Source organism: Ranitomeya variabilis, chromosome 1 (genome assembly GCF_051348905.1).
Source record: "Ranitomeya variabilis isolate aRanVar5 chromosome 1, aRanVar5.hap1, whole genome shotgun sequence".
Classification (NCBI taxonomy): Eukaryota; Metazoa; Chordata; class Amphibia; order Anura; family Dendrobatidae; genus Ranitomeya; species Ranitomeya variabilis.
In genome coordinates this window covers 311,336,489-311,364,003 of record NC_135232.1, presented here as the reverse complement: position 1 = coordinate 311,364,003, position 27,515 = coordinate 311,336,489, and the positions used below count along the sequence as shown (strand labels likewise).

At 48.4% G+C, this 27,515-nt stretch overlaps 1 protein-coding gene across 1 annotated transcript in view; it reads left to right on the top strand.

Moving 5' to 3' along the window:
• The first annotated feature begins 307 nt into the window (after positions 1-307).
• NIPSNAP1 (nipsnap homolog 1) overlaps positions 308-27,515 on the top strand; it is a 69,497-nt gene continuing 42,289 nt past the window's right edge. Inside the window, exons 1-2 of the mRNA XM_077296974.1 lie at positions 308-474; positions 5,730-5,857. Coding sequence (XP_077153089.1) covers positions 389-474; positions 5,730-5,857 — 214 coding nt within the window. The 5' untranslated portion in view covers positions 308-388. The remainder of the gene's footprint in view (positions 475-5,729; positions 5,858-27,515) is intronic.

The following is a 27,515-nucleotide window of genomic DNA, read 5'->3' as shown; positions in this document are numbered from 1 at the left end:
CACAAGGTGATGCGCAGGTGTAAGCATACGTTTGTGCATGCAGATGATACGCTGTGCACAGAAACGCTAATGTGAACCTAGCCTAAGAATGCTACTTTGTTTTTTGTTTTGTTTTCTCGCCCATAACCATGTATAGGAATTTGTACCCTACATGTTCTTACAAATCCCAGATATTAGCTCATGTTTAGTGCACTGCAAATCAATGGCGACACGTTGAATTTTCCAGTCAACGTCACCCTCCTAGTACAGTCGGTAGGGGGCGCGCATACGCAGATTATCTTCAGGACCTGCGCAGTGCGGGCAGTGAAGCTCCGGGGACGCGCACTGTGGACGCGCACGCTTAGTAATCCACCTGAGCTGCTCCTGTCTTGCATGTGACGCTGAGAGGATGCTGCTGTCACGGATATCCCGCGTCCCGGGGCTGAGCCGCTGCTATGGGCTCCGAGCAGAATCCGTGGCCGAGCTGAGGCGCTGGTAAGAAGGGCGGTTAGTGGCTCGGGCTCTGTAGGGTGTCGTGCAGACCTGACTACGCTCTATGCTGTAGCATGCATTAACCGCTTGTGTGCAGCTCAGTGTGAACGGCTCTCTATATGTGTGGGCAGTGTAATGGTGTTCTAGCTGCAGTGGATGTGATTGACCCTGCTGGGGAAGTTCCTGTAATGGTCCCTGGTATCAGTGTGAGCCTAGGGAGTTAATCACAAATGTCTGCCAGTGGGGATTGCTGGACTCCAGTTGTTTTTATGGTTGGTGACTGACAGGGGGCAAAATCCACTGGTGTCTGTGGCCCCCTCTTCACTGCAGACGCTTCCTTCTCGCCCGGGACGAGCTGCACCTTCTATATTTCGTGCCGTTGTCTCAGGGTCTTTATGGCAATAATGGATTCACTTTTATTGGTGTTTTCTGGGGTCCATATAACTCTGCTTTTATTGCATTTCTTGGAGGCAAAGGTGACAGAACAATTTTGCCATTATAATTTCACACGGTGAAACCAAGTATGTTCTTGATTTTATTTATTAATTTATTTTTTTTTGTTAGATTTTAATGCTCTGAAAATTAGTGTTTTTAACTTCTATATATATAATTTTTATTTTTACCTCTTGGGGGACTTGAACAATACACTTGAATATTGAGATTTTGGCGCATATTGTAAAATTACTGTTTTCCTACTGAAGCCCGGGCATACAAGCATGGCAGACACGCTGGCACACACTTTGCTGACATGACAGCTCATTGGCACCCCACTTGCTGCCTCTTAAATGCCACTTTTGCAATAGAAGTGTGTTAACCTGCTGCAATAAGAACTAGCTCCAAAGTAATTAGTGATGAGTGAACGTGCTCTGATGCTAACCGAGTGACTTTGACGTGCTCGAAAACTATGTGCGAGTCCCTGCGGCCATGTGTTGCACCTGTCAAACAGCCACAGGGACTGGGACATATCATTGGAGAACGCCGCAGACACTCGGTTAGTGCCCGAGCACATTCAGATGACACCTTAGGCTACTTTCACACTAGTGTCGCGCACCGCATGTCGCTATGCGACGTTGCGGCGCACTGACGCTAGCAGTGAAACCGCCGCAGCGGATGCAGTTTTACATTACATCCGCTGCCCCATTGTGATGTGCGGGGGGGCGGAGTTCCGGCCGCGCATGCGCGGTCGGAAAAGACGCCGACGACGCACAAAAAAAGTTACATGTAACGTTTTTTGTGCTGACGGTCCAACGCAACCGTCGCACGACGGTTGCGACATGTGGCAATGCGTCGCTAATGCTAGTCTATGGAGAAAAAACGCATCCTGCAAGCACTTTTGCAGGATGCGTTTTTTTTTCTGCAAAACGACGCATAGCAACGTGCAGTGCACGACGCTAGTGTGAAAGTAGCCTTATCTGAGCACATTCGCTCATCTCTATTAGCACTAGATCACAGCGGCATCTGCCCTGTGAGGAGCAGGCTCAGCTCCCGAGCCTGCTACATACATGCAGTGCACAAAGGGCTGTGGCACAGTCAACTAGACAACAAATTCTTGCACTCTTTGTATTCAGAAATGAGGAATATTTATTCAATAAAGCTATCCAATAAAATGGTAACATTTTGGTCATTTACTTTGACCTTCATCAGACGAATTGCCGGAGTAAATAGATATCAGTATAAAGCAGCGCTGTAGGCCGGTATGAACCCTGCTGGGAAGCGCCCTGTTGGGCACAGTCTACCCCGGCTCTACCCCAGGGTACTGGTCCTGTGTGCACACATGTATGTAAACTGAATTCAGTGTGACCTGATCTCCAGTTTTCAGAAAAGTTGTGTCCCGAGGCACAATTTATTGTGAAAAAAACAAAACAAAAAACATTTCCAACACAGTAGTCACTAAGGCGTTCAAATAAATGATTAGCTCTGATTGATTATTGTTAATGGTCGCATTTCCACGCTATCAATTTGCACACAATTTCTAATCATCCATGTGACAGATGCAGTGACTTGCCTGTAGTAACTCACTGCTACTGTGTTATGTTGTGAAGTTTATTTTTTTTAATGGTCTGCGATGCATGCAGCTTTGAAATGTCAGAAAAACAGGTACAGGGTTTGATAAATAACCTGGGCACCATTCTTTTCTATGCAAATATGACCTGGAACTGGAGCCACAATGTAGTTTAATTATGACTGCATTACCATAGCTTTGGATTGGAGGTGGCTTTACAGAAACTCTTAGGACTGAGCTCACTAGTTTTCCAGTGCAGAGACACATAAACCTGACAAAACTTGTTTACTTACTATGACTATTGAGCAAAAGGTCAATCACTCCCAAGTCCATGAAACAAACACAACCTTTACCCTCCTCGTCCCCCTTGCGTCACAGAATGCACACTTTCGGGAATACGTGACAGGTATACATGATGGAAGGTGCTTTAGATATAGAAAAAAAATGACATAGCACTGGCTATGTTTACACGTTGCGTTTTTTATGTTTTTATTTAAATTTTCAGCTGCATTTTACAGTACCAGCATAGTCTATGAGACTTCAGAATTGTCATGCACACACTTTTTTTTTTTTTTAAAGGGAATCTGTCACCCCATTTTAGGCCTATAAGCTGCGGCCACCGCCATCAGGGGCTTATTTACAACCTTTTTTTAATGCAGTAGGTAAGCCCCCGATGTATCCTGAAAGATAAGAAAAACAAGTTAGATTATACTCACCCAGGATCGGTCCTGCTGCGGTCCGGTCCGATAGGCGTCGCGTTCCGGTCCGGGGCCTCCCATCTTCATACGACGTCGTCCTCTTCTTTACTTCCTATCCCTGCTCCTGGGCAGGCGTACTTTGTCTGCCCTGTAAGGCTTCTTTCACACTTCCATCTTCTGCTGTGCGTCGCTGTGCAGTGAAATGACGTATCGACGGACGTCAAGAAAATAGTGAAAAACGTGTGTGACGCATCCAGTGTAATGACGGATGCGTCGTTTGTGTTGTTGCCACAATTTCAATGGAGACATTTCCTGGAGTCAATTGTCCGGGGACGAGAGAGAGAGAATATGAAAGAATGAAATTGAAAGAATGAAAATGAATATATTTTTTTTTTTCTGGGCATGCTCACATTGAAAAGCGGGATCCGTCGCTGGATTCCTGAGAATGACGGTCAGCGACGGATCCTGCGTCCATAGGCTTCCATTGTAGCTGACGACGGACAACGCAGGACTAGTCGCTGAACGATTTTCCGACGTGACACAAACGGTCCTCTGAACGTTTTTTATTCCCGACGGATCCAGTGCACGACGGATGAAACAGATGACCATCCGTCACAATCCGTCGCTAATACAAGTCTGGGGAAAAAACAGGATCCTGCAAATTTTTTTGCAGGATCCTGTTTTCTCACAAGACGACGTATCTCGACGGGACACTGCCGACGGAAGTGTGAAAGAGGCCTTAAGGGTAGAGCAAAGTACTGCAGTGCACAGGTGCTGGGCCTCTCTGACCTTTCCCGGCGCCTGCGCACTGCAGTACTTTGCTCTGCCCTCAACAGGGCAAATCAGTACACCTGTGCAGGAGCCGCGACAGGAAGCAGAGGACGATGTCATATGAAGATGGGAGGTGCCAGACCGCGATGCCCATTGGACCGTACCGCATCAGGACCGCCCCTGGGTGAGTTTAATCTAACCTCTTTTTCTCCTCTTTCAGGTTACATCAGGGGCTTATCTACAGCATTACAGAATGCTGTATATAAGCCCCTGATGGCGGTAGCCTTAGCTTATAGGCATAAAATGGGGTGACAGATTCCCTTTAAATTTAGGTGTGAAACACTTGCCTCATCAGGGAATTTACAGTGACACATTCCCCCACTATAGACCATCAAGAGGTGTATAAAATGTGCCGTCACCACCCAGAAACCCTTTTCAATGGCAAAATGGTGGCTGTTGGTAAAGAGCTAGGAAACGACTGAGAATTACATTTACCACCAGTCCACCTCATCAGTTTTATAGGCAGCTCATATTCTGAACATACAGAGCAATCTTTTATGTCTCTTGCTATACACCGGCTTAGTGGGAATTTGTGGGATTTTTGGCATTTTTTTTGTGAGTGAGACGTAGTAAATTATAGAGACATGGAATAACCACAGTTAATTTATGTTTTAAGGGGGGGGGGCAGTCACTTTTTCTCACAGGGCCCTGTAGGTTTAAATTTATTTTTTCCTTAATAATAAAGACCTTAATTTAAAAACTGCGTTTTGTGTTGACTTGTGTTCTTTGTCTAATATAAAAATTTGTTTTGTTATCTGAAACATTTGTGTGACAAACATGCAAACAAATAGCAAATTGGGAAAGCGTCAAACACTTTTTTTCCCCCCACAAATGCATATAATGCAGTTTCCTTTAGATAATGTATCAGAATACTTTTGCAAGGCACTGTAATTAGTGGCAGCTGCTGGGTACTACAGATCAGCCCCTTCTCAAATGATTTCAGCATATCTGCAGCTCTCATTAAACCATGCTACAGCCATAGACTTCAGTTAGGCAATCGGAGTCAGCCACGCTATTGTGTCTGGTTTAAAAGAAGGACACCGCCAGAAAGAATTGTCATACGAAGTCTGTAGCTCATTCGGGGTCACTTTTAATCCAGTTTGTGGTCTGTTGGAACCCAGCCTTAAAATTAGGCCGGAGACACACTGGTGCGAGATACGGCCGAGTCTCGCTGGTTAAAAGCAAGCTGTGGCACCTGCACTCCGGAGCGGAGCGTGCAGCTGCATAGCAATACATGGAGCCGCACGCTCTGCTCCGGAGTGCCGGTGCCACAGCTTGCTTTTAACCAGCGAGACTCGGCCGTATCTCGCACCAGTGTGTCTCCGGCCTTAAGAGGAGACTTCAAATTAATTAGAGCTGATCTGAAGTACCTGTTGCCCGACTCCCACTAAACAATGTGACAGAGCAGTGGTGTTCCACGCCATATACTGTTTGCATCCAGCTGGTAACAGCTGATCTGGGGACTTTGATGGTTAGGCCCCCACTGAGTTGGTATGAATGACCTGTCCTAAGAATAGGTCATCAATATCCTACCGTACTAGTGGAAAACATTTTTAAGACTTTAAGATACATCAAGAAACTGATCAATGCAGAATTTTAATTGAAAATAAAATTATGTTCACACTCAATTTACGCAAATTATGCTACTATTAATGTCAGCCTTTGCACTCACTCTGAGTTTGAGTAAATACATTTTCCTAACATTCCATCCATCTTTTTCCCACCAGTTATTCGTCGGATTCCAGAGAGAGCGGCTGGCTTCGGTCTCTATTTGTACGGAAGGTAGATCCACGTAAAGATGCACATTCAACTTTACTATCTAAAAAGGAGACCAGTGGCCTGTACAAAATTCAGTGTAAGAACCAAGTTTGCAAGTTTACAAAGATTTAACTGATTTTCTGATGCAGACAATCCCTTTTTATGCATCAAGTAGATGATGGGCTGATAGGTAAGTTAGTGTTATATCTAAGTATCAAACTACCTGACGAAAACAGTGGACACATATTGATTTCAATAAGTACTTTGCAGCAGAACCTCTTGATCATCATGTTTAAGTCTGGGTTCAGGCAGGTCAGTCTACGGACTGCGAAGCCTGAGCAATGTGTCTCCCGACCCGAAGTTACTGCCTCGTATGTGTTATGACCCTGCAAATTTAGGTCAGGTGACCTGAGGATAGTCCAGATGTTGCAGTCCATATACAGACCCTGATATAAGGTTGTCTGAACCCGGCCTATGGGAACATACTATTTTAGCCCCTTAAAGGGAATCTGTAACCCCAAAAATGTTACCTGAAAGATAAGAAAAACAAGTTAGATTATACTCACCCAGGGGCGGTCCTGCTGCCGTCCGGTCCGATGGGCATTGGGGTCCGGTGCCTCCCATCTTCATATGACATCGTCCTCCGCTTCCTGTTGCGGCTTCTGCACAAGAGTACTTTGTCTGCCCTATTGAGGGCAGAGCAAAGTACTGCAGTGCGCAGGCGCCGGGAAAGGTCAGAGAGGCCCAGCGCCTTCGCACTGCAGTACTTTGCAGGGCAGACAAAGTACGCCTGCGCAGGAGCAGCAACAGGAAGCAAAGAAGAGGACGACGTCGTATGAAGATGGGAGGCCCCGGACCGCGACGCCTGTCGGACCTGACCGCATCAGGACCGCCCCTGGGCGAGTATAATCTAACTTGTTTTTCTTATCTTTCAGGATACATCGGGGGCTTACCTACAGCATTACAGAATGCTATAGATAAGCCCCTGATGGCGGTGGCCGCAGCTTATAGGCCTAAAATGGGGTGACAGATTACCTTTAAAAAAAAAAAAAAAATCAGAGGTTAAAAATATATAAACAATAAATATGTATCCTGAAAGATAAGAAAAACAGGTTATATTATACTCACCCAGGGGTGGTCCCGCTGCGGTCTCGTCCGATGGGCGTCGCTGTCTGGGTCCGGCAGTACTGCAGTGCACAGGCGCCGGGAAAGGTCATAGAGGCCCAGGGCCTGCGCGCTGCAGTACTTTGCTCTGCCCTCAACAGGGGACACAAAGTACTCCTGTGCCAGAGCTGCGGCAGGAAGACAAGAAGAGGACGTCATCGTATGAAGATAGGAGGCGCTGGACACGGACCGCAACGCCCATCGGACCGGACCGCAGCGGGACACCCCTGGGTGAGTATAATATAACCTGTTTTTCTTACCTTTCAGGTTAGATCGGGGGCTTATCTACAGCATTACAGAATGCTGTAGATAAGCCCCTGATGCCGGTGGCCTTAGCTCATATACGATTTTTGGGGTGACAGATTCCCTTTAACCCCTGGAGCTTTTCTTGTTTTTGTGTTTTCCTTTTTCACTCCCCTTCTTCCCAGAGCCATAACTTTTTTTATTTTTACGTCAATATGGCCATGTGAGGGCTTGTTATTTGAGGGAACAAGTTGTACTTTTGAACGACACGATTGGTTTTACCATGACGTTTACTAGAAAACAGGAAAAAAAATTCCAAGTATGGTGAAATTACAAAAAAAGTGCAATCCCACACTTGTTTTTTGTCTGGCTTTTTTACTAGGTTCACTAAATGCTAAAACTGACCTGCTATTATGATTCTTCACGTCATTACGAGATCATAGACACCAAACATGTCTAGGTTCTTTTTTTTATCTATGTGGTGAAAAAAAAAATCCAAACTTTGCATTTCCGTGCGGCCGCCGCACCCCTCAAATTGCTGCATGTGGATGCATCCGCATACAACGTATGTCCCTGTGTACCCAATGTTAGATAGATGCGCAGGGAAACGCAAGACGCATACAGAAGTAGGTGGAGCTTGACGGAGGAAGAAAGGAGGAAACACACAGCCATCTGCAGCCCTCCTCAACGCAAATGTGAACGTAGCCTAAGGGGGTTAAGGATGATTTGTCTGATTATAAAAAGGTTTTCCAAATCGGGCAACCACTTTTAAAGTGAATCTGTCAGTAGGATAAACCCTTCTAAGCTGTCTATATGCAGGTCATAGAAAGTTGAATAAAATGATACCTTGATATCTGCAATCTGAATTATTCTGCGCTATTCAAGACTATGGCCGGGACACTGATCTGCATGAGAATCTGCCTCCAGACTTTACTTTAAATGACGGGATAATACTAGTGTGATGTGTAATGACTGCTCTTGATCTCAATGCAGAACTGTGTATTATACCTGATTCATCTGCAGGTTCCGCTCAGTGCTTCAGCTTCCATTTCACATGCAGACAGTGTTAGGCTACTTTACAGATCGGGTTTTTGCCGTCAGGCACATTGCGGCAATTTTTTTAAAAAACTGATGCAACTGATCGTTTTTTTTTTGCTGGATCCGTTTTTTTTTACATTTTTTTTATTACCCGGGGATAGTTTGGATTTCCTGTTCCGGGGAAGAGAGAGAGAATGATTTGAATGGAAAAATGCATGAAAAAGCGGAAACGGTCCCCGGATTAATTTCACGTTTCATCCCTTTTTAGCCGGAGCCGTCGCTGTGCGTTTTTTTTTTTCGCTGGACAGAAAAAACGTTCCTATGTATGTTTTCTCCGGCCGCCGGAAAACTAATTTTCGACGGATCGGGCAAAAACCGGATGAAACGTGAGGCCATCCATCGCAATCCGGCGCTAATACAAGTCTATGAGAAAAAACGGATCCAGCGGCAACTTTTGCCCAATCCTTTTTAAAAAAAAATTCGCCAGATTGTGCTTGACTGCAACATCCTGATGTGTGAAAGTAGCCTTACAATACAAAACATCAGAGCTGTGAGAGCTGCAGCAAATTTGTTAGTTACATGTCTCACGCTGGTAACTCCTTTTATTTAAAATAGTCTCCGGAGGCAGATTATCATACACCCATGGTCGTGAACAGCTCATTAACCCCTTCCCGACCCATGATGCCACGTAGGCGTCATGAAAACCCGTGCCAATCTGACCCATGACGCCTATGTGGCGTCATGGAATGATCGCGTCCCTGCAGATCGGGTGAAAGGGTTAACTCCTATTTCACCCGATCTGCAGGGAGAGGGGGAGTTGTACTTCAGCCCAGGGGGGGTGGCTTTGCCCCCACGTGGCTACGATCGCTCTGATTGGCTGTTGAAAGTGCAACAGCCAATCAGAGCAATTTGCAATATTTCACCTATGAAAATGGTGAAATATTGCAAACCAGCCATGGCCGATGCTGCAATAGCATCTGCCATGGCTGGAAATCATGTTCTGCCCCCCCCCCACCGCCCCCGATCTCCTCCCCAGTCCTCCGTTCTGTCCGGTACCCCCCTCCGTTCCCCTGTCCGCTCCCCCGTGCTCCTGTCCGCTCCCCCCGTCCTCCGATTCCCCCCCATCCTGTGCTCCGATCCACCCCCCCCCCCCACCCCCTCATACTTACCGAGCCTCCCGAAGTCGGTCCGTCTTCTCCCTGGGCGCCGCCATCTTCCAAAATGGCGGGCGCATGCCCAGTGCGCCCGCCGAATCTGCCGGCCGGCAGATGCGTTCCATGTACATTTTGATCACTGTGGTAAACTTATCACAGTGATCAAAATAAAAAAATAGTAAATGACCCCCCCCCTTTATCACCCCCATAGGTAGGGACAATAATAAAATAAAGAAAATATTTTTTTTTTCCACTAGAGTTAGAACTAGGGTTAGGGTTAGAACTAGGGTTAGGGGTAGGGTTAGGGTTAGGGGTAGGGGTAGGGTTAGGGTTAGAACTAGGGTTAGCGTTAGAATTAGGCTATGTGCACACGGTGCGGATTTGGCTGCGGATCCGCAGCGGATTGGCCGCTGCGGATTCATAGCAGTGTTCCATCAGGTTTACAGTACCATGTAAACCTATGGATAACCAAATCCGCTGTGCCCATGGTGCGGAAAATACCGCGCTGTATTTTCCGCAGCATGTCAATTCTTTGTGCGGATTTCGCAGCGTTTTACAGCTGTTCCTCAATAGGAATCCGCAGGTGAAATCCGCATAAAAAACACTGGAAATCCGCGGTAAATCCGCAGGTAAAACGCAGTGCCTTTTACCTGCGGATTTTTCAAAAATGGTGCGGAAAAATCTCACACGAATCCGCAACGTGGGCACATAGCCTTAGGGTTAGGGTTGGAATTAGAGTTAGGGTTGGAATTAGGATTAAGAATAGGCTTGTGGTTAGGGTTATGGTTAGGGTTAGGGGTGTGTTGGGGTTAAAGTTGTGGTTAGGGTTGGGGTTAGGGTTGGGATTAGGGTTAGGGTTGGGATTAGGGTTAGGGTTGTGGTTAGGGGTGGGTTGGGTTGTAATTAGGGTTATGGCTAGAGTTGGGATTAGGGTTAGGGGTGTGTTGGGGTTAGTGTTGGAGTTAGAATTGAGGGGTTTCCACTGTTTAGGCACATCAGGGGTCTCCAAACGCAACGTGGCGCCACCATTGATTCCAGCCAATCTTGCGTTCAAAAAGTCAAATGGTGCTCCCGCCCTTCCAAGCCCCGACGTGTGCCCAAACAGTGGTTTACCCCCACATATGGGGTACCAGCATACTAAGGACAAACTGGGCAACAACTTTTGGGGTCCAATTTCTCCTGTTACCCTTGGGAAAATAAAAAATTGTGGGCTAAAAATCATTTTTGAGAAAAGAAAAATTATTTTTTATTTTCATGGCTCTGCGTTATAAACTTCTGTGAAGCACTTGGGGGTTCAAAGTGCTCACCACACATCTAGATTAGTTCCTTGGGAGGTCTAGTTTCCAAAATGGGGTCACTTGTGGGGGAGCTCCAATGTTTAGGCACACAGGGGCTCTCCAAACGCGACATGGTGTCCGCTAACGATTGGAGCTAATTTTCCATTCAAAAAGTCAAATGGCGCTCCTTCCCTTCCGAGCGTTGCCGTGCACCCAAACAGTGGTTTACCCCCACATATGAGGCATCGGCGTACTCAGGAGAAATTGCCCAACAAATTTTAGGATCCATTTTATCCTGTTGCCCATGTGAAAATGAAAGAATTGAGGCTAAAAGAAATTTTGTGTGAAAAAAAAAGTACTTTTTCATTTTTGCGGATCAATTTGTGAAGCACCTGGGGGTTTAAAGTGCTCACTATACCTCTAGATAAGTTCCTTGGGGGGTCTAGTTTCCAAAATGGGGTCACTTGTGGAGGAGCTCCAATGTTTAGGCACACAGGGGCTTTCCAAACGCGACATGGTGTCCGCTAACGATGGAGATAATTTTTCATTCAAAAAGTCAAATGGCGCTCCTTCCCTTCCGAGCCCTGCCGTGCGCCCAAACAGTGGTTTACCCCCACATATGAGGTATCAGCGTACTCAGGACAAATTGGACAACAACGTCCGTGGTCCAGTTTCTCCTTTTACCCTTGGGAAAATAAAAAAATTGTTGCTAAAAGATCATTTTTGTGACTAAAAAGTTAAATGTTCATTTTTTCCTTCCATGTTGCTTCTGCTGCTGTGAAACACCTGAAGGGTTAATAAACTTCTTGAATGTGGTTTTGAGCACCTTGAGGGGTGCAGTTTTTAGACTGGTGTCACTTTTGGGTATTTTCAGCCATATAGAACCCTCAAAATGACTTCAAATGTGAGGTGGTCCCTAAAAAAAATGGTTTTGTAAATTTTGTTGTAAAAATGAGAAATCACTGGTCAAATTTTAACCCTTAACTTCCTAGCAAAAAAAAAAATTTGTTTCCAAAATTGTGCTGATGTAAAGTAGACATGTGGGAAACGTTATTTATTAACTATTTTGTGTCACATAACTCTCTGGTTTAACAGAATAAAAATTTAAAATGTGAAAATTGCAAAATTTTCACCAAATTTCCATTTTTTTTCACAAATAAACTCAGAAATTATCGACCTAAATTTACCACTAACATGAAGCCCAATATGTCACGAAAAAACATTCTCAGAATCGCTAGGATCCGTTGAAGCGTTCCTGAGTTATTACCTCATAAAGGGACACTGGTCAGAATTGCAAAAAACGGCAAGGTCATTAAGGCCAAAATAGGCTGGGTTATGAAGGAGTTAACATATAAGAAAAACATGGATTACTCAGGCATAAAACAACTGGTCAGGAATATCAAGAAATCATTTTATTCAGCTTCTGTGACCTACATGCCCATATAGATTACTTAGTGGTTGCTGATTTACTACTTCATATGTAGGTTTCTGTTAAAACAGTACTCTTCAATGGAGGACAATATAGGAATGAAGTGTGTTGTGTTATGTGGGGAAACATTTCTCCTTGTGGAAATTGCCACGCTGGCATAAGGAGACTTGTAGTCCATGCGCATGATATTGTTGGTAATTCTTTGCAGCGGGCACAATGGTGGAGTGATTGCGGTATCTGACAAATTTTTGGAGATGTATACACTTATCATTGAAGTTGCAACACCAAGAAGAAAGTAACAGGGTCCATAGACATGTTAATGAGAAACAAATGATGATAAAATGGAAACGTTTTCGATTTTCATCAACCCCTTCACTACCTTTTGCGTTTTTTGCCCCCCCTTCTTCTCAGAGCCATAACGTTTTTTTTTTTAATCTTTTTTCCATCCACAAAGCAGAATGAGGGCTTGTTTTTTTTGCAGGCCGAGTTGTACTTTTAGATGACACCGTTGATTTTACCATATAGTGTACTGGAAAAAAATTCCAAGTGTGGTGAAATTGCAAAAAAGTGCAATTTCTCCAGTCACCTTACACGACAGTGGTACTGGAGGATGTCTCCCCGCCCTAATGGGGGACAGGAAACACAAAAGAGGTTAAATACCCTCCCCTTCCTGCCACCTCCAGTGTTTTTCCTGTCCCCTATGGGGCATGAAGAGGTCCTGCTGTAGTGCTGCCGTGGCCGGCGATCGGAGCATGCAGTTTAACTTGCATAGCCGGGCAGCCTGGGTCGGGTGATTCTCCTCCCTGCGGCGCTGCTCCCGTCTCCTCACATGGTGTGGACTCGGGACCCCTCTCCCGCGCTCCTTCTGGAGTAAAGCGGAGCAGTGTTGTGCGGCCGGGGTCCCCGCGCGGCTCCCCGGCATTCATCCTCTCCTGCTGGCCTTAAATGGGGGACGCGCGAACCGGAAGTACCCGAACTTCTGGTTCACGGCATATGCGTTCCAGCGTTGGAGCGCTTGCGCGTCTTTCAGCCACAAGCATGATGTGGGGCATAGCGTTTCTTCCCCTACGCCTGGGACCGGGAGGAGGAGCAGAGAATTGGACGCAGCAACCGCGGTATTTAACCCTGGTAGATCACCTTCTGGTAAGGCCCCCTGTCTGTCTGTCTGGACTGCAGTACTGACTGACCATGGAAGGTGACAGACCTGTCTCTGCATCTGCCGAGCCCTGCGTCTTCCCTCCTACCGTGAGTAGTGGGTCAGGTCCCCTTTTTTCCAGTATTCCCTAGGGTGCTACATACTTGGTCCCCTTCTCTCTCTTTTTTAGGGAGACAAGGCCTCTGCCCCTAGGAAGGACAAATCTTCCAAGAAATCGGAAGATCGGAAATGTGGTGTATGTGCATCTAAGCTTCCTTCCTCATACAAGAAGAAGCTTTGCCAGCCCTGCACTGAGGAAGTATTACGCTCTGAACAACCATCCTTGTTCGAGAGCATTAAAACCCTCATTAAACAAGAAGTTCAATCCTCTGTATCGGCCCTTCCCCAGTCTCTGTTACCTCAGCCACCTCCGCCTAAAAAAAGGAAGATAGCAACGGTTATTTCTGACTCAGACTCTGGTGAACTTCATTCTTCTGACTCAGAGGATTTGTGGGAGAATGAGGGCTCCACTTCTTCCCCTAAAGAGGAAAATAAAAAATACTATTTTTTCCTCTGAAGACATACGCGAATTAATCAGTATGGTCAGGGGGACAATGGGCGTTGAGGAGGAGGAGGAGAAACCGTCAGTGCAGGATGAGATGTTCGGTGGGTTAAAACCTAAAAAATTGAAGGGGTTTCCAATACACGAGAATGTGCAGAGTCTCATTCTCCATGAATGGGAGTCTCCTGAGAAGGGGCTTACTGTTCCATCTGAGCTAAAAAATCGTTTCCCTCTTGATGGAGACGTCTCTTTGTGGGATACCCCTAAGGTAGACATACAAGTCTCTAGAGTGTCAAAAAAGACAACCCTCCCGTTTGAGGATTCTTCCCAACTCAGAGACCCCATGGACCGCAAAATGGAGAGTCTACTAAGAAGATCTTGGGATACTTCCACGAATCTCCTTAGAACAAATATTGCGTCTACTTGTGTGGCTAGGTCCCTATTCTGTTGGATCCGCACACTTGAAGACCACCTTACCCAGGGAACATCTAGGGAAGTAATCTTGGATTCCCTCCCTCTTCTCCAGAGAGCTACAGGCTTTCTCGCCGATGCTTCCGCAGAGTCCGTTAGAGTGGCCGCTAAATCGGCAGTTCTTTCTAACTCAGCCAGAAGAGCTCTATGGCTGAAGTCCTGGAGCGGTGACATCACGTCCAAGACAAAGCTCTGTGCCATTCCTTTTCAGGGCCGCTATCTATTCGGGCAGGCTCTTGATGATATACTAGAAAAGGCAACGGACAAGAAAAAAGCGCTTCCTGAACAGAGGAATCCGAAAAAACGTTTTTTTCGCCCCTCAAAGGAACAACCCTTTTCAAAGAGAGTTCAAAGGAAAAGGCAAGACAGGACGCTGGAGCTATCCTAAAGGGGAGAAGGGTAGGAATATCCTGGTTCCCCAGTCCCAGCAAACCCCTGACAAGCAGTGACTACGCCCAGGGTGTTGGGGGTCGACTCTCGGGTTTCATCAACCAGTTGAAGTTCCATTTCGTCGAACCAGTGGGTGCTCGACACTATTCAGAATGGGCTAAAACTAGAGTTCGAGAGCCCTCCCCCTCATCACATAAGGATAACCTCATTACAGAGTCTCAGCCCTCAAGGTGCATTCCTCTCCGGACTTCGAGAGTTACTCCAGGCAGGAGTAATTTCCCCAGTACCTCAACAAGAAATAGGCAGAGGACACTATTCTCATCTATTTCTAATCAAGAAACCTTCGGGGAAGCACCGAATAATAATCAACTTGAAACCTCTGAATCGAGTAATTACCGTACTTACAGGAGATTCAAGATGGAGTCAGTCAGAACAGCGATCCCTCTGATAGGCCAAGACTGGGTGATGGCTACGGTGGATCTGAGGGACGCTTATTATCACGTCCCAATCCATCCAGAATTCCGGAAGTACCTAAGATTTGCAATATCTCAGGATCGGCAGATAGTACACTATCAGTTCAACTCCCTTCCCTTTGGAATCGCCTCAGCTCCCCGGGTCTTCACAAAGATCATGACAGAGGCAATAATATTCATACGTCTTTAAGGGATTTGCATAGTACCCTATCTAGAAGATCTACTCATTGTCGCTCCTTCTGTCTCCCGCCTCAATGCAGACTTAACAAAGTCTCTAGAGATCCTGAAGTCTTTGGGTTGGATCCCGAATCTGGAGAAATCGGACCTACTTCTTTCCAAAAAGAAAAAGTTCCTAGGGGTCCTACTGGACTCTGAGTTGAGAAAATCCTTTCTGCCCAGAGAACGCCAACTCGATCTGATACAGAAGGTAACAGCATTCAGAACCCTGAAAGCTCCTACTCTGCGACATTCCATGTCTATTCTGGGATCTCTAACATCTTGTATCCAGATGGTATCATGGGCTCAAGCGCACACGAGAGTCCTCCAGACCCATGTTCTATCATCCTGGCACAGACAGCAGAGTTCTCTATCCAAGAGAATTTGCCTCCCCAATCATGTCAGGACATCCCTGACATGGTGGCTACGTCTCCGAAACCTCCAACGGGGGGTCAGCTGGGACCACGTCCCGCTAAAGACACTCACATCAGACGCCAGTCAAAGGGGATGGGGAGCCATAGTCGAGGGAACTAATTTCCAGGGCACATGGCCCCCAGACATCAGAGCGAGCTCTTCGAACTTCAGAGAACTGAAGGCGGTGGAGGAGGCGTTAAAAGCCGCATCCTTTCTCGTGCAGGGGCATCATGTCAGGATATATTCCGACAACGTGACCACGGTAGCATACCTTCGTCATCAGGGAGGCACAAAATACAAAAAACTAAAGGCCTTGGCTGCAAACATTTTTTCTTGGGCAGAAAAGCACCTCCTCTCTATTTCGGCAGTCCACCTGAAGGGGTCGGCAAATACTCAAGCAGACTTCTTGAGCAGAAGGGATGTACATCCAGGGGAATGGTGTCTAAATCAGGAAGTCTTCCTCTCCCTGATATCCAAATGGGGGATTCCAGAAGTAGACCTTTTTGCCAACAGTCAAAATGCCAAGCTGCAAACATATTTCTCCCTAAATATGGCAGACGAAGCACTGGGCATGGATGCGTTCTCTCACCCCTGGAGGTTCAACCTCGTCTATGCCTTTCCTCCGATCCCAATGCTATCAAAAACTCTACAGAAGATCCGATCAGAGCGAGTTACGGCGATCCTGATCGCGCCAATGTGGCCGGGGAGGAGTTGGTACAGCGCCCTGTTAGACATGGCTTAGGAAGGTCCAATATGTTTACCTCAGGAGAGCAACCTTCTTCATCAAGGGCCATTAGTACATCCAAACCTCCACAGGTTAAATCTTTCAGCATGGCTTCTGAAGCCGAAATACTAAAGGCAAGGGGTCTCTCAGATGAAGTAATTCACACACTTCAAAAAAGTAGAAAACCCGTAACTAATGCCATTTATGCCAAAGTCTGGAAACAATTTTCATCTTGGTGTCTTTCTAATATTCCAGACCCTTTTCACCCAAATATTGCCCAAATTCTTGACTTCTTGCAGAGTGGTCTAGATTTAGGGCTTAGGCCTAATACCTTAAAGGTACAAGTTTCAGCTCTTAGCTCATATTTTGACCAGGAACTAGCCAAACATCAGTGGATCAAACGCTTCATAATGTCAGCATGTAGAATCCACCCCAGAGTCCACAACCGTACTCCCCCTTGGGATCTAAATTTGGTCCTTAATAGTCTAACTCGGGTTCCATTTGAACCCTTATCAGAGTCTTCTTTAAGGGTTCTTACCCTAAAAACTGTCTTTTTAGTGGCTATTACTTCTGCCAGCCGGATAGGGGAACTACATGCCCTATCCATACAAGAACCTTATTTGAGGGTGACATCTGATAAGTATAATCCTCCGTCTAGACCCTACCTTCTTACCTAAAGTAACATCAGACTTTCATAGAGGTCAGGACATAGTGTTGCCCTCATTCTGCCCAGATCCCTCTAATGTGAGGGAAGAGTCCTTCTACACTCTGGATGTCCGCAGAGTGGTCCTATATTATCTTTCACAAACAGAGTTGGAGGATTGATCAAAATCTCTTCATTCAACACTCGGGAAAGAACAAAGGTAGAAAGACGACAAAAAATACAATCGCCAACTGGATTAAACAGGCCATATCTCTGGCATATTCATCCCAGAATCTATCACCTCCTCCATCACTGAAAGCCCACTCTACACGGTCGGTGTCAACATCATGGGCAGAGAGAGGTGACTCTTCTACGGAGCAGATTTGCAGAGCTGCCACCTGGTCATCAGTTCATACGTTCACCAGGCATTACAGGCTTGATTTCAACCGGAATTTAACTTTCGGCAGAACAGTTCTGCAGGCTGTGGTCCCCCCCCCTAAGAAATTATATTGTTGGTACTACTCCAGTACCGCTGTCGTGGAAGGTGACTGGAGAAAATAGAATTATTCTTACCGTTAATTCGGTTTCTAGGAACCTTCCACGACAGCATTAATTTCCCTCCCTATTTAATGATGGTTATCGTTGAGTTCCTGCACCTGAGTGGTAATTATACATGCTACTGTGTCCAGAAAAAACACTGGAGGTGGCAGGAAGGGGAGGGTATTTAACCTCTTGTGTTTCCTGTCCCCCATTAGGGCGGGGAGACATCCTCCAGTACCGCTGTCGTGGAAGGTTCCTAGAAACCGAATTAACGGTAAGAATAATTCTATTTTTACAATTGTTTTTTATTTACAATGTTCACAAAACGCTAAAACTGAACTGCGCATATGATTCTCCAGGTTAGTACGAGTACAAAGATACCAAACATGTAGGGTATGTGGAAACTCAAAAAAAACACATCATGAAAAGCAGACTCGCCAAAACCTTGTCAAATGGCAAATGCACTAGCAGGGTCCAGCAGGCCCCCAATGATAAAGGCTGGAGCAGCACAGGTGCAAACTACTGATGAGAACAACCACCCACTCTCCTAAATAATGGAGGGGTTGGCTGCCTAGTAGCAAAAATGCACAAAGTAAGGCTTACATAAGACCCTGTTCACACAGGTGTGATGCACAGTGTCTGGACAGCCTATTGATCACGCCCATAGTATTAGCAGGCGTCCAGCACTATATATGCATGCACCACACAAAAATCAAGCCAACACTATCTGTGTGAATAGTGTCTTATGCAAGCCTTACCTGTGTGCATTTTTGCTACTATTGGGGGCCTGCTGCACCCTGCTAGTGCATTTGTCATTTGACAAGGTTTTGGTGAGGTCTGCTTTTCATGATGAGGTCTGCTTTTCATGAGGAGGTCTGCTTTTCATGAGGAGGTCTGCTTTTCATGATGAGGTCTGCTTTTCATGATGAGGTCTGCTTTTCATGAGGAGGTCTGCTTTTCATGATGAGGTCTGCTTTTCATGATGTAGGGTATGTGCCCACAATCCAGAGTTGCTGCGGATTTGACACTGCGTATTTCTCCTACGCCTCATTGGGGGACACAGGACCATGGTGTTATGCTGCTTGCCACTAGGAGGACACTAAGTAAACACAAAGTTAACTCCTCCTCTGCAGTATACACCCTTTGACTGGCCAGAAACGACCCAGTTCTTGCTTAGTGTCTGTAGGAGGCACTTGGGTCTGTTCAGACCCCACCATTTATTATTTTATTTTTTATTTTCTGTAAATTTTTTTTTTTTTTTATCTAATGGAGTGAAGGAAGTGACGGACTCCTTCCAGGGTCCGCTCTCCCCCGAACCATCAACAGGCGAGCACGGCGAGTATACCTCCCCGTTCCTCTCCTGCGACGTATGGGGCACACCTAACCTAAACCCAGGGCGACGGTTCCTACTCGGTCCCGATCTCCCCCATATAGGAGGGCGAGCACATAGAGTATATCTCTCATGTGCATCTCCCGGGCTCCACTGCACTCAAGCCCTCACCTTGGCGTCTTGTAGTCCCCACGGTAGCCGTAACTCCCCTGCGGCAGGCACATTTACACGGTGGCACAGCCATAAGTCCCCTGAGGCAGGCACATACAATGCTCTCCATCCCCCGGCGCACGGAGGACAGATTGAGCTGGAGGCCGCACCGAGGCTCGGTGAGTAGTCCCCTCCTCACGCTGCAGCATTGGAGGATGCGGTCCGGGTCCCTGGGACTGATCGTTCGGCGCTACACCGCGCCCGCAGGCGCATGCCGCCGGCAGCCTCAGTAAATTTAGTCCCCGGCTTTTCAGCCGGACTAGGCCGTGTTTGTAATTCCCGCCCACCGCCGGAGCCCCGCCCTCAGCTCAGGCGCTTCTCGTTCTGAACGAGAACAGCCCTGTAGATCTCGGCCGCCATATTGGGTCTCCTCTCCTGCGTGGGATTCTGCAGCAAACGCTTCCTCTTTCCTCCCTGGGGACACCGACACAGGACCGTGGGTAAGCTGCCCCTTCCTATAGGGAAACGCTTAACCCCTTCTCTGCATCCACATCCCGGCCAGTGCAGTATTTTGGAGGCACAGACATACACTGTCTCAATCTAAGGAGGCAAAAAGGGGCAACAAAAAGCACACTGTATTTTTTTACCGTATGTGCCACTTGCAATTCTTCTTTGCCACGTGCCCACAATACCCCCTTGTGCCAGAACTGTGACCCGGCCTGTGCGCAGCCGCCTTCTGCTGCCACCTCCAATGTTGCCACCGATCCCGCTGAGCCTAACCCTCCTGTGTGGGCCGCGTCGCTGTCACATTCAATGGAATCCTTAGTCAAGGCTTTGGACTCTTTCCTAGGGTCCTCCTTAAGCCACAACTCACCTCCGTCGGCTGCAACGGAATCTGGGGACGGTGCGGGGCCGTCCGACCACAGGGGGCGTACCGTTCTACGCGACTCCCGGGGTTCCAGGAAAAGGACCCTTCCCTCATCTCCCGTACACGCTCGAGCTTCAGCTTCTGCGAGCTCATCTTCTCGCTCCCCCTCCCCTGAGGGTCGCAGTGTACAGGACTCAGTATATGAGTCGGAGGAATCTTTAACCCAAGACTCCTCTATTGGGCAGGAGACACTTGACTCCCTTATTGAGGCAGTCAACAAAACATTAATGGTGGACGATGAATCTGCTTCTTCTCAGGAACACGTCGTATCGTTTAAAAAGACTAAACGCGTCCAAAAGATATTTGCTAATCACCCTGAGTTTCAGGACATTATCCAAAAACACAGGGAGCACCCCGAGAAGCATTTCACGGCTCAAAAAGCCACGGAAGCTAAATATCCTTTCTCAAAGGATCTGGTGAAGGGGTTGCTTCTCTCTCCTTCTGTGGATCCGGCCGTATCGCAACTCGCATCCAAAACGGTCTTATCACTGTCAGAAGGTTCATCAGTCAAAACTCCTTCTGACCGTCAAATTGATTATTTGGCTCGCTCAGTCTTTGAAGTCTCAGGAGCAGCTCTTCTTCCATCCTTTGCAGCTACCTGGGTAGCTAAGGCTATGGTGGCCTGGGCAGAGGTGTTAACCTCTACCGTCCACGGCAGTAATCTTCCCCCAGAGGCGGCCAGACTAGCTAACCAGATAGCTCAGGCCGGAGATTTCGTTGTTAACGCTTCCATTGATGCGGCTAATTGCGCATCGCAAGCGGCTGCAAACACAATTTCTATCAGGAGGGCCTTATGGCTCCGCGATTGGCGAGCAGATTCTGCTTCTAAAAAGTCGCTGACTTCACTACCATACCAAGCGGGTCGTTTATTCGGGGAGAAATCATTTCTGACGCTACCGGAGGGAAGAGTAAATTTCTTCCCCAGCAAAGACCGGCCCGGCCTTTTTGGAATCAACAGCAGTTTCGATTCCGGTCCTTTCGTAACAACTCCGGTTGGACCTCCTCTTCCCCTGGTTCGGGACGACGGGACAACAGAACTTCCCAGGTCTCATACAGACCAAACCATTCCTTGAAACCCAGACCGAGACCGCCTGCCCCTAAGCCGTCCGCATCCCTTAAAGGGACACTGTCACCCCCTCCAGCCGTTCATAAACTAAAAGAGCCACCTTGTGCAGCAGTAATGCTGCATTCTAACAAGGTGGCTCTTTTAGTTTTTGGTGCATGTATTCCCAAAATAAAGCGTTTGATAACTTCTCCAAAATACCTGTCTTTCGCCATGGAGGCAGGTCTGAACCCCCCTCTTTGAAGCGCCCAACTGCCGTCAGTCATATCTTCTGCGGCGCTGGTCGCCGCCCCCTCAGCGCTGTTTTCCTCTGAAATCCGGCGCCTGCGCTGTGCTCTTCTGCCTGGGGCTGGCGCATTGAACATTGGCCGTCATTCCTCACCTGCTGGGTTCCGGACTGCGCCTGTGCGGGCACTGCAGCCACCCAGCTACTGAATCCCTGCCCCGCAGTGTGTTATGCATTATGCACAGTGCGGGGCTGGGATTCCTGGGCATGCCCACTGCGCTTGTCAGACGCTCCCCCAGGTCCCAAGCCTTCCAGCCCAGCACTGTGCATAATGCATAACACACTGCGGGGCAGGGATTCAGTAGCTGGGTGGCCACAGTGCCCGCACAGGCGCAGTCCGGAACCCAGCAGGTGAGGAATGACGGCCAATGTTCAATGCGCCTGCCCCAGGCAGAAGAGCACAGCGCAGCCGCCGGATTTCAGAGGAAAACATCGCTGAGGGGGCGGCGACCAGCGCCGCAGAAGATATAACTGACGGCAGTTGGGCGCTTCAAAGAAGGGGGTTCAGACCTGCCTCCATGGCGAAAGACAGGTATTTTGGAGAAGTTATCAAACGCTTTATTTTGGGAATACATGCACCAAAAACTAAAAGAGCCACCTTGTTAGAATGCAGCATTACTGCTGCACAAGGTGGTTCTTTTAGTTTATAACGGCTGGAGGGGGTGACAGTGTCCCTTTAAACCTTCTCCACAATGACTCGTTGGCGTGTCCGGCGGACACCGACAGAGTAGGCGGACGCCTTCTTTCGTTCCGTCAAAATTGGCTCTCGGTCGTTCACGACGAGTGGGTCAGAGCTCGTGTCTTCCGGATACCAAATAGTTTTCCTCCATCCCCCTCCGCGTTTCTTCCAGTCTTCTCCCCCCAAATCAATGGCGTCACATCTCCTTCAGGCCATACAGGCGCTTCAAAGGGACGGTGTCATCGCTCCGGTCCCTCTAGACCAAAGGTTCAAGGGGTTTTACTCCAACCTTTTCGTGGTCCCAAAGAAGGACGGGGCTCTACGGCCCATACTGGACCTCAAACTGCTGAACAAGTTCGTACGGGTCCGACACTTCAGGATGGACTCGCTCCGTTCTGTTGTCGCGTCCCTGGAAAAAGGAGAGTTCCTTGCATCCATAGACATCAAGGATGCTTATCTACACATTCCAATTTTTCCCCCTCATCAGCAGTTCCTGCGCTTCGCAGTCCAAGAAGAACACTTCCAGTTTGTGGCCTTGCCCTTCGGACTTGCCACCGCCCCCAGAGTCTTCACAAAGGTCATGGCGGCTGTCATGGCCATTCTTCACGCTCGGGGAGTGGTAGTCCTGCCCTATCTAGACGACCTATTAATCAAAGGTCCGTCCCAGTCTGCCTGCGAGGAGTCTGTCAGCATCACCGTGGATCCTCTTTCTCTCCTGGGTTGGAAGATCATCTTCGAGAAATCATCTCCAGTGCCGGCTCAGCAAATCTGCTTCCTGGGCATGATTTTGGACTCTTCCCGCGGGTTAGTCATTCTCCCTCCGGAGAAGGTCTTATCCTTACAACAGGGAGCGCGCAAGCTCTCCCGCCCAGTCCCTCACTCCATTCGCTTCGCGATGCGCATCCTCGGGAAAATGGTTGCGGCGATGGGAGCCGTTCCATTTGCGCAGTTCCATCTCCGTCCTTTGCAACAGGCTCCTGTTAGCCTGGGACAGGAGCCCGACTTCCCTCGACCGTCGTTTTCGCCTGCCCCCACAGGTCAGGCAGACCCTCAGGTGGTGGACGCTACAGTCCTCCCTGAACCAAGGGAAGTCCTTTCTTCCTGTGCGTTGGTTGGTGGTGACCACCGATGCCAGCCTTTTGGGCTGGGGTGCAGTTTTCAATCACCACACGGCACAGGGTCGTTGGTCCACAAGAGAGTCGCGTCTCCCAATCAATATCTTGGAAATTCGAGTGATCACTCTTGCCTTACGCAACTTTCACCACCTTCTCGCAGGCCATCCCATCAGAATCCAATCCGACAACGCCACAGCCGTGGTGTACATCGACCGACAAGGAGGAACCCGCAGCAGAGCGGCCATGCTCGAAGTCTCCCACATCCTGCGCTGGGCCGAGACCAATCACTCCCTCATCTCGGCGATCCACATACCGGGCGTGGAGAATTGGGAAGCGGACTTCCTCAGTCACCAAGGTCTTGCCTCGGGCAGTCTTCCAGCAGATTTGCCTTCGCTGGGGGACGCCGGATGTGGATCTCATGACCTCGAGGTTCGACAACCAGGGTCCCCAGTTCATTGCTCGTTCCCGCGATCCTTGCGCCGTCGGGGCAGATGCCCTGGTCCTGTCGTGGCATCGGTTCCAGCTGCCATACATATTTCCGCCTCTTCCTCTGCTCCTGAGAGTCATCAAGAAGATCAGAGCAGAGGGGAGACCGGTGATTCTCATCGCGCCCAACTGGCCGCGCCGAGCATGGTACGCAGAACTCGTCCAAATGGTCGCCGACACCCCCTGGGGCCTTCCAGATCGCACGGACCTTCTCACAGGGCCTGATTTACCACCAGAACTTTGGGGCCCTGTCTTTGACGGCTTGGCCGTTGAATCCTGGATTTTAGCCCAAGCCGGATTCTCTCCAGGAGTTTCTTCTACCATGATTCGCGCTAGGAAACCCGTATCCATGCGCATTTATCATCGCACCTGGCGCATCTTCTTTTCATGGTGCAATACCCATGGACGTTCTCCCTTGGTCTTTTCCATTCCGTCCATTCTGGAGTTTCTCCAAGCAGGTTTAGAGTCAGGCCTTGCCCTAAGCTCGCTCAAGGGACAAGTGTCCGCATTGTCTATTCTTTTCCAACGAAAGATCGCTTCCAAACTCTGCCGGTTAAGACATTCATCCAAGGAGTCTCCCGGGTGGTCCCTCCCTATAGAATGCTTTTGGCGTCATGGGATCTTAACTTGGTTCTCGGAGTTCTTCAGGAGGCCCCTTTCGAACCATTGCAGGACATCTCTCTCACCCTCCTTTCATGGAAGGTGGTCTTTCTCGTGGCGATTACGTCAATCAGGAGAGTTTCTGAGTTGGCGGCTCTCTCTTGCCGACTCCCCTTCCTGATTTTCCACTCAGACAAGGTAGTTTTGAGGACCTCTCCCTCCTTCCTACTTAATGTCGTCTCCTCCTTTCATCTAAATGAGGACATTGTCTTGCCGTCATTCTGTCCGGCACCAAACCATCGTATCGAGAAGGCTCTCCATACTCTGGATGTGGTTAGAGCCCTTCGGCGGTACATATCTCGCACGGCTCCCTTCCGTAAGCCGGATATCCTGTTCGTGCTTCCGGAAGGACATAGGAAAGGTCTACCTGCCTCAAAGGCCACTCTAGCCAAGTGGATTCGCTCCACCATTCAGGAATCCTATCACGTCAGGAACACTCCTGTCCCAGCAGGGATTACGGCGCATTCGACTAGGTCGGTCGGTGCTTCTTGGGCCATTCGGCACCAGGCGTCAGCACAACAGCTTTGTAAAGCTGCGACTTGGTCCAGTCTGCATACCTTCACGAAGCACTATCACATCCATACCCAGGCTTCGGCAGACGCTGCCCTCGGCAGGCGCACTCTGCAGACAGTTGTACCTCAGTAAGCCAGTGGTACATGGGGTTTTAGCAGTGCAATTGCTCCCCACCCAGGGACTGCTTTAGGACATCCCATGGTCCTGTGTCCCCCAATGAGGCGTAGGAGAAAAGGAGATTTTTGTGTACTCACTGTAAAATCTTTTTCTCCGAGCCAATCATTGGGGGACACAGCACTCACCCTGTTAGCCTATTGGCTGGTTGTTGTTGGTATTTTTTTCCTTAGTTTTGGACATAGTTTACTTGTCTTGGTTTTACTCCTACTGCTTTACTACCGAACTGGGTCGTTTCTGGCCAGTCAAGGGGTGTATACTGCAGAGGAGGAGTTAACTCTTTGTGTTTACTTAGTGTCCTCCTAGTGGCAAGCAGCATAACACCATGGTCATGTGTCCCCCAATGATTGGCTCGGAGAAAGATTTTACGGTGAGTACACAAAAATCTCCTTTTCTGCAGTGTCAAACCCACAGCAGATAGATGTTACAGCATAGTGGATGGGATTTCTTGTCCATTATGCATCCACAGATGCCCACAGCTCACCCGCGGAGATGGACATACGGCGCATTTCTCCAGATCGCGGCATGTCAATTTCTAGCGTCTCCGCAAGAGAAATTACATCAGTAGAACGTATTGAACGTGGTAAATCCACAGGTAGATGCAATAACAGTGCAATGACACTGCTGCCTTCAACTCAAAATTATTTCACGGATCCGTATATTTCTTAACCAAGAATCTGCAAAAACCCTAGTCCATGCCCTTATCTCCCGCCTTGACTACTTCAACCTCCTGCTTTGTGGCCTCCCCTCAAACACTCTCGCACCCCTCCAATCTATTCTAAACTTTGCTGCCCGACTAATCCACCTATCCCCCCTCTATGCCCCGGCCTCTCCCTCTGTCAATCCCTTCACTGGCTCCCCATTGCCCAGAGACTCCAGTACAAAACCCTAACCATGACATACAAAGCCATCCACAACCTGTCTGCTCCATACATCTGTGACCTTGTCTCCCGGTGCTTACCTGCACGCAACCTCCGATCCTCACAAGATCTCCTTCTCTACTCCCCTCTTATCTCCTCTTCCCACAATCGTATACAAGATTTCTCTCGCGCATCACCCCTACTCTGGAACTCTCTACCACAACATATCAAACTCTCGCCTACCATTGAAACCTTCAAAAAGAACCTGAAGACCTACCTCTTCCGACGAAGCCTACAACCGGCAGTAACCACCGATCGACCAAACTGCTGCACGACCAGCTCTACCCTCGCCTACTGTATTCTCACCCATCCCTTGTAGATTGTGAGCCTTCGCGGGCAGGGTCCTCTCTCCTCCTGTACCAGTTGTGACTTGTATCGTCTAAGATTATTGTACTTGTTTTTATTATGTAAAGCGCCATGGAATAAATGGCACTATAATAATAAATAACAGGAGATCAAAACACTATCTTATTGCAATTTGCAGTAACCAAAAAAATGTAATTCTGGCATTTTTTTTTATTATTTTTTTTATTGTTACGCAGTTTACCAATTGGATTATTTCCTTCTCTAAAGGGAACCTGTCACCCCCCCAGGCATTTTTTTTAACTAAGGCTACTTTCACACTAGCGTCGGGCTCGGCCCGTCGCTGTGCTTCGGGCCGACGTTCCCGACGCTAGCGTTGTCTCCGCCGCACAATGGGGGCAGCGGATGCATTTTTCCAGCGCATCCGCTGCCACATTGTGAGGTGCGGGGAGGTGGGGGCGGAGTTCCGGCCGCGCATGCGCGGTCGGAAAAGACGTTTACGACGGAGCAAAAAAACGTTGCAAGCAACGTTTTTTGCTCCCGACGGTCCGCCACTGCACGACGCATCCGTCGCACGACGGGTGCGACGTGTGGCAATCCGTCACAATGCGTCGCTTAATGTTAATCAATGGTGAAAAAACGCATCCTGCAAACACTTTTGCAGGATGCGTTTTTTTTCGGCAAAACGACGCATTGTGACGGAATGCAGTTAACGCTAGTGTGAAAGTAGCCTAAGAGTCACCTTGTGCCGCACTAATGCTGCATTCTGTCAAGGTGGCTCTTTTAGTTGTGGTCCCTTTCAATGCTAAAATAATCGTTTTTATAATATGTCCGATACCTCGAATTTGTCCGGGGGGCATGTCTTTTCCCCCCAGAGACAAACGCCTCCCAGCCGTCACTCAATACTCTGCGCGCCGGGCGCCGCCTCCTCTGCCTTCATTAACGTCCCACTGGGGCTCCCGGATTTACAGCCTTGTCAGTGACCACAGCGGTGCGTCCCTCGCTTCCCAGACGACCTTCCGACGTCGGAGCAGCAGCCGCAACAGTAACCACTTTGAGGAAGTCAACACGCAGCAGTCGCCCGTGTGTTCTGCGGCCTCGGCGCCTGCGCTGTAAGTTCGAAGGGCAGCGCAATCTGCGCATGCCCCCCCCCAAAAAAAAGGCAGAGGAGGTGGAGCCCAGCGCGAGTGATGGCTGGGAGGCGTTTGTGTCTGGGGGGGAAAAGACATGCCCTCCCCGGACAAATTCGAGGTATCGGGGACAAATTATAAAAAC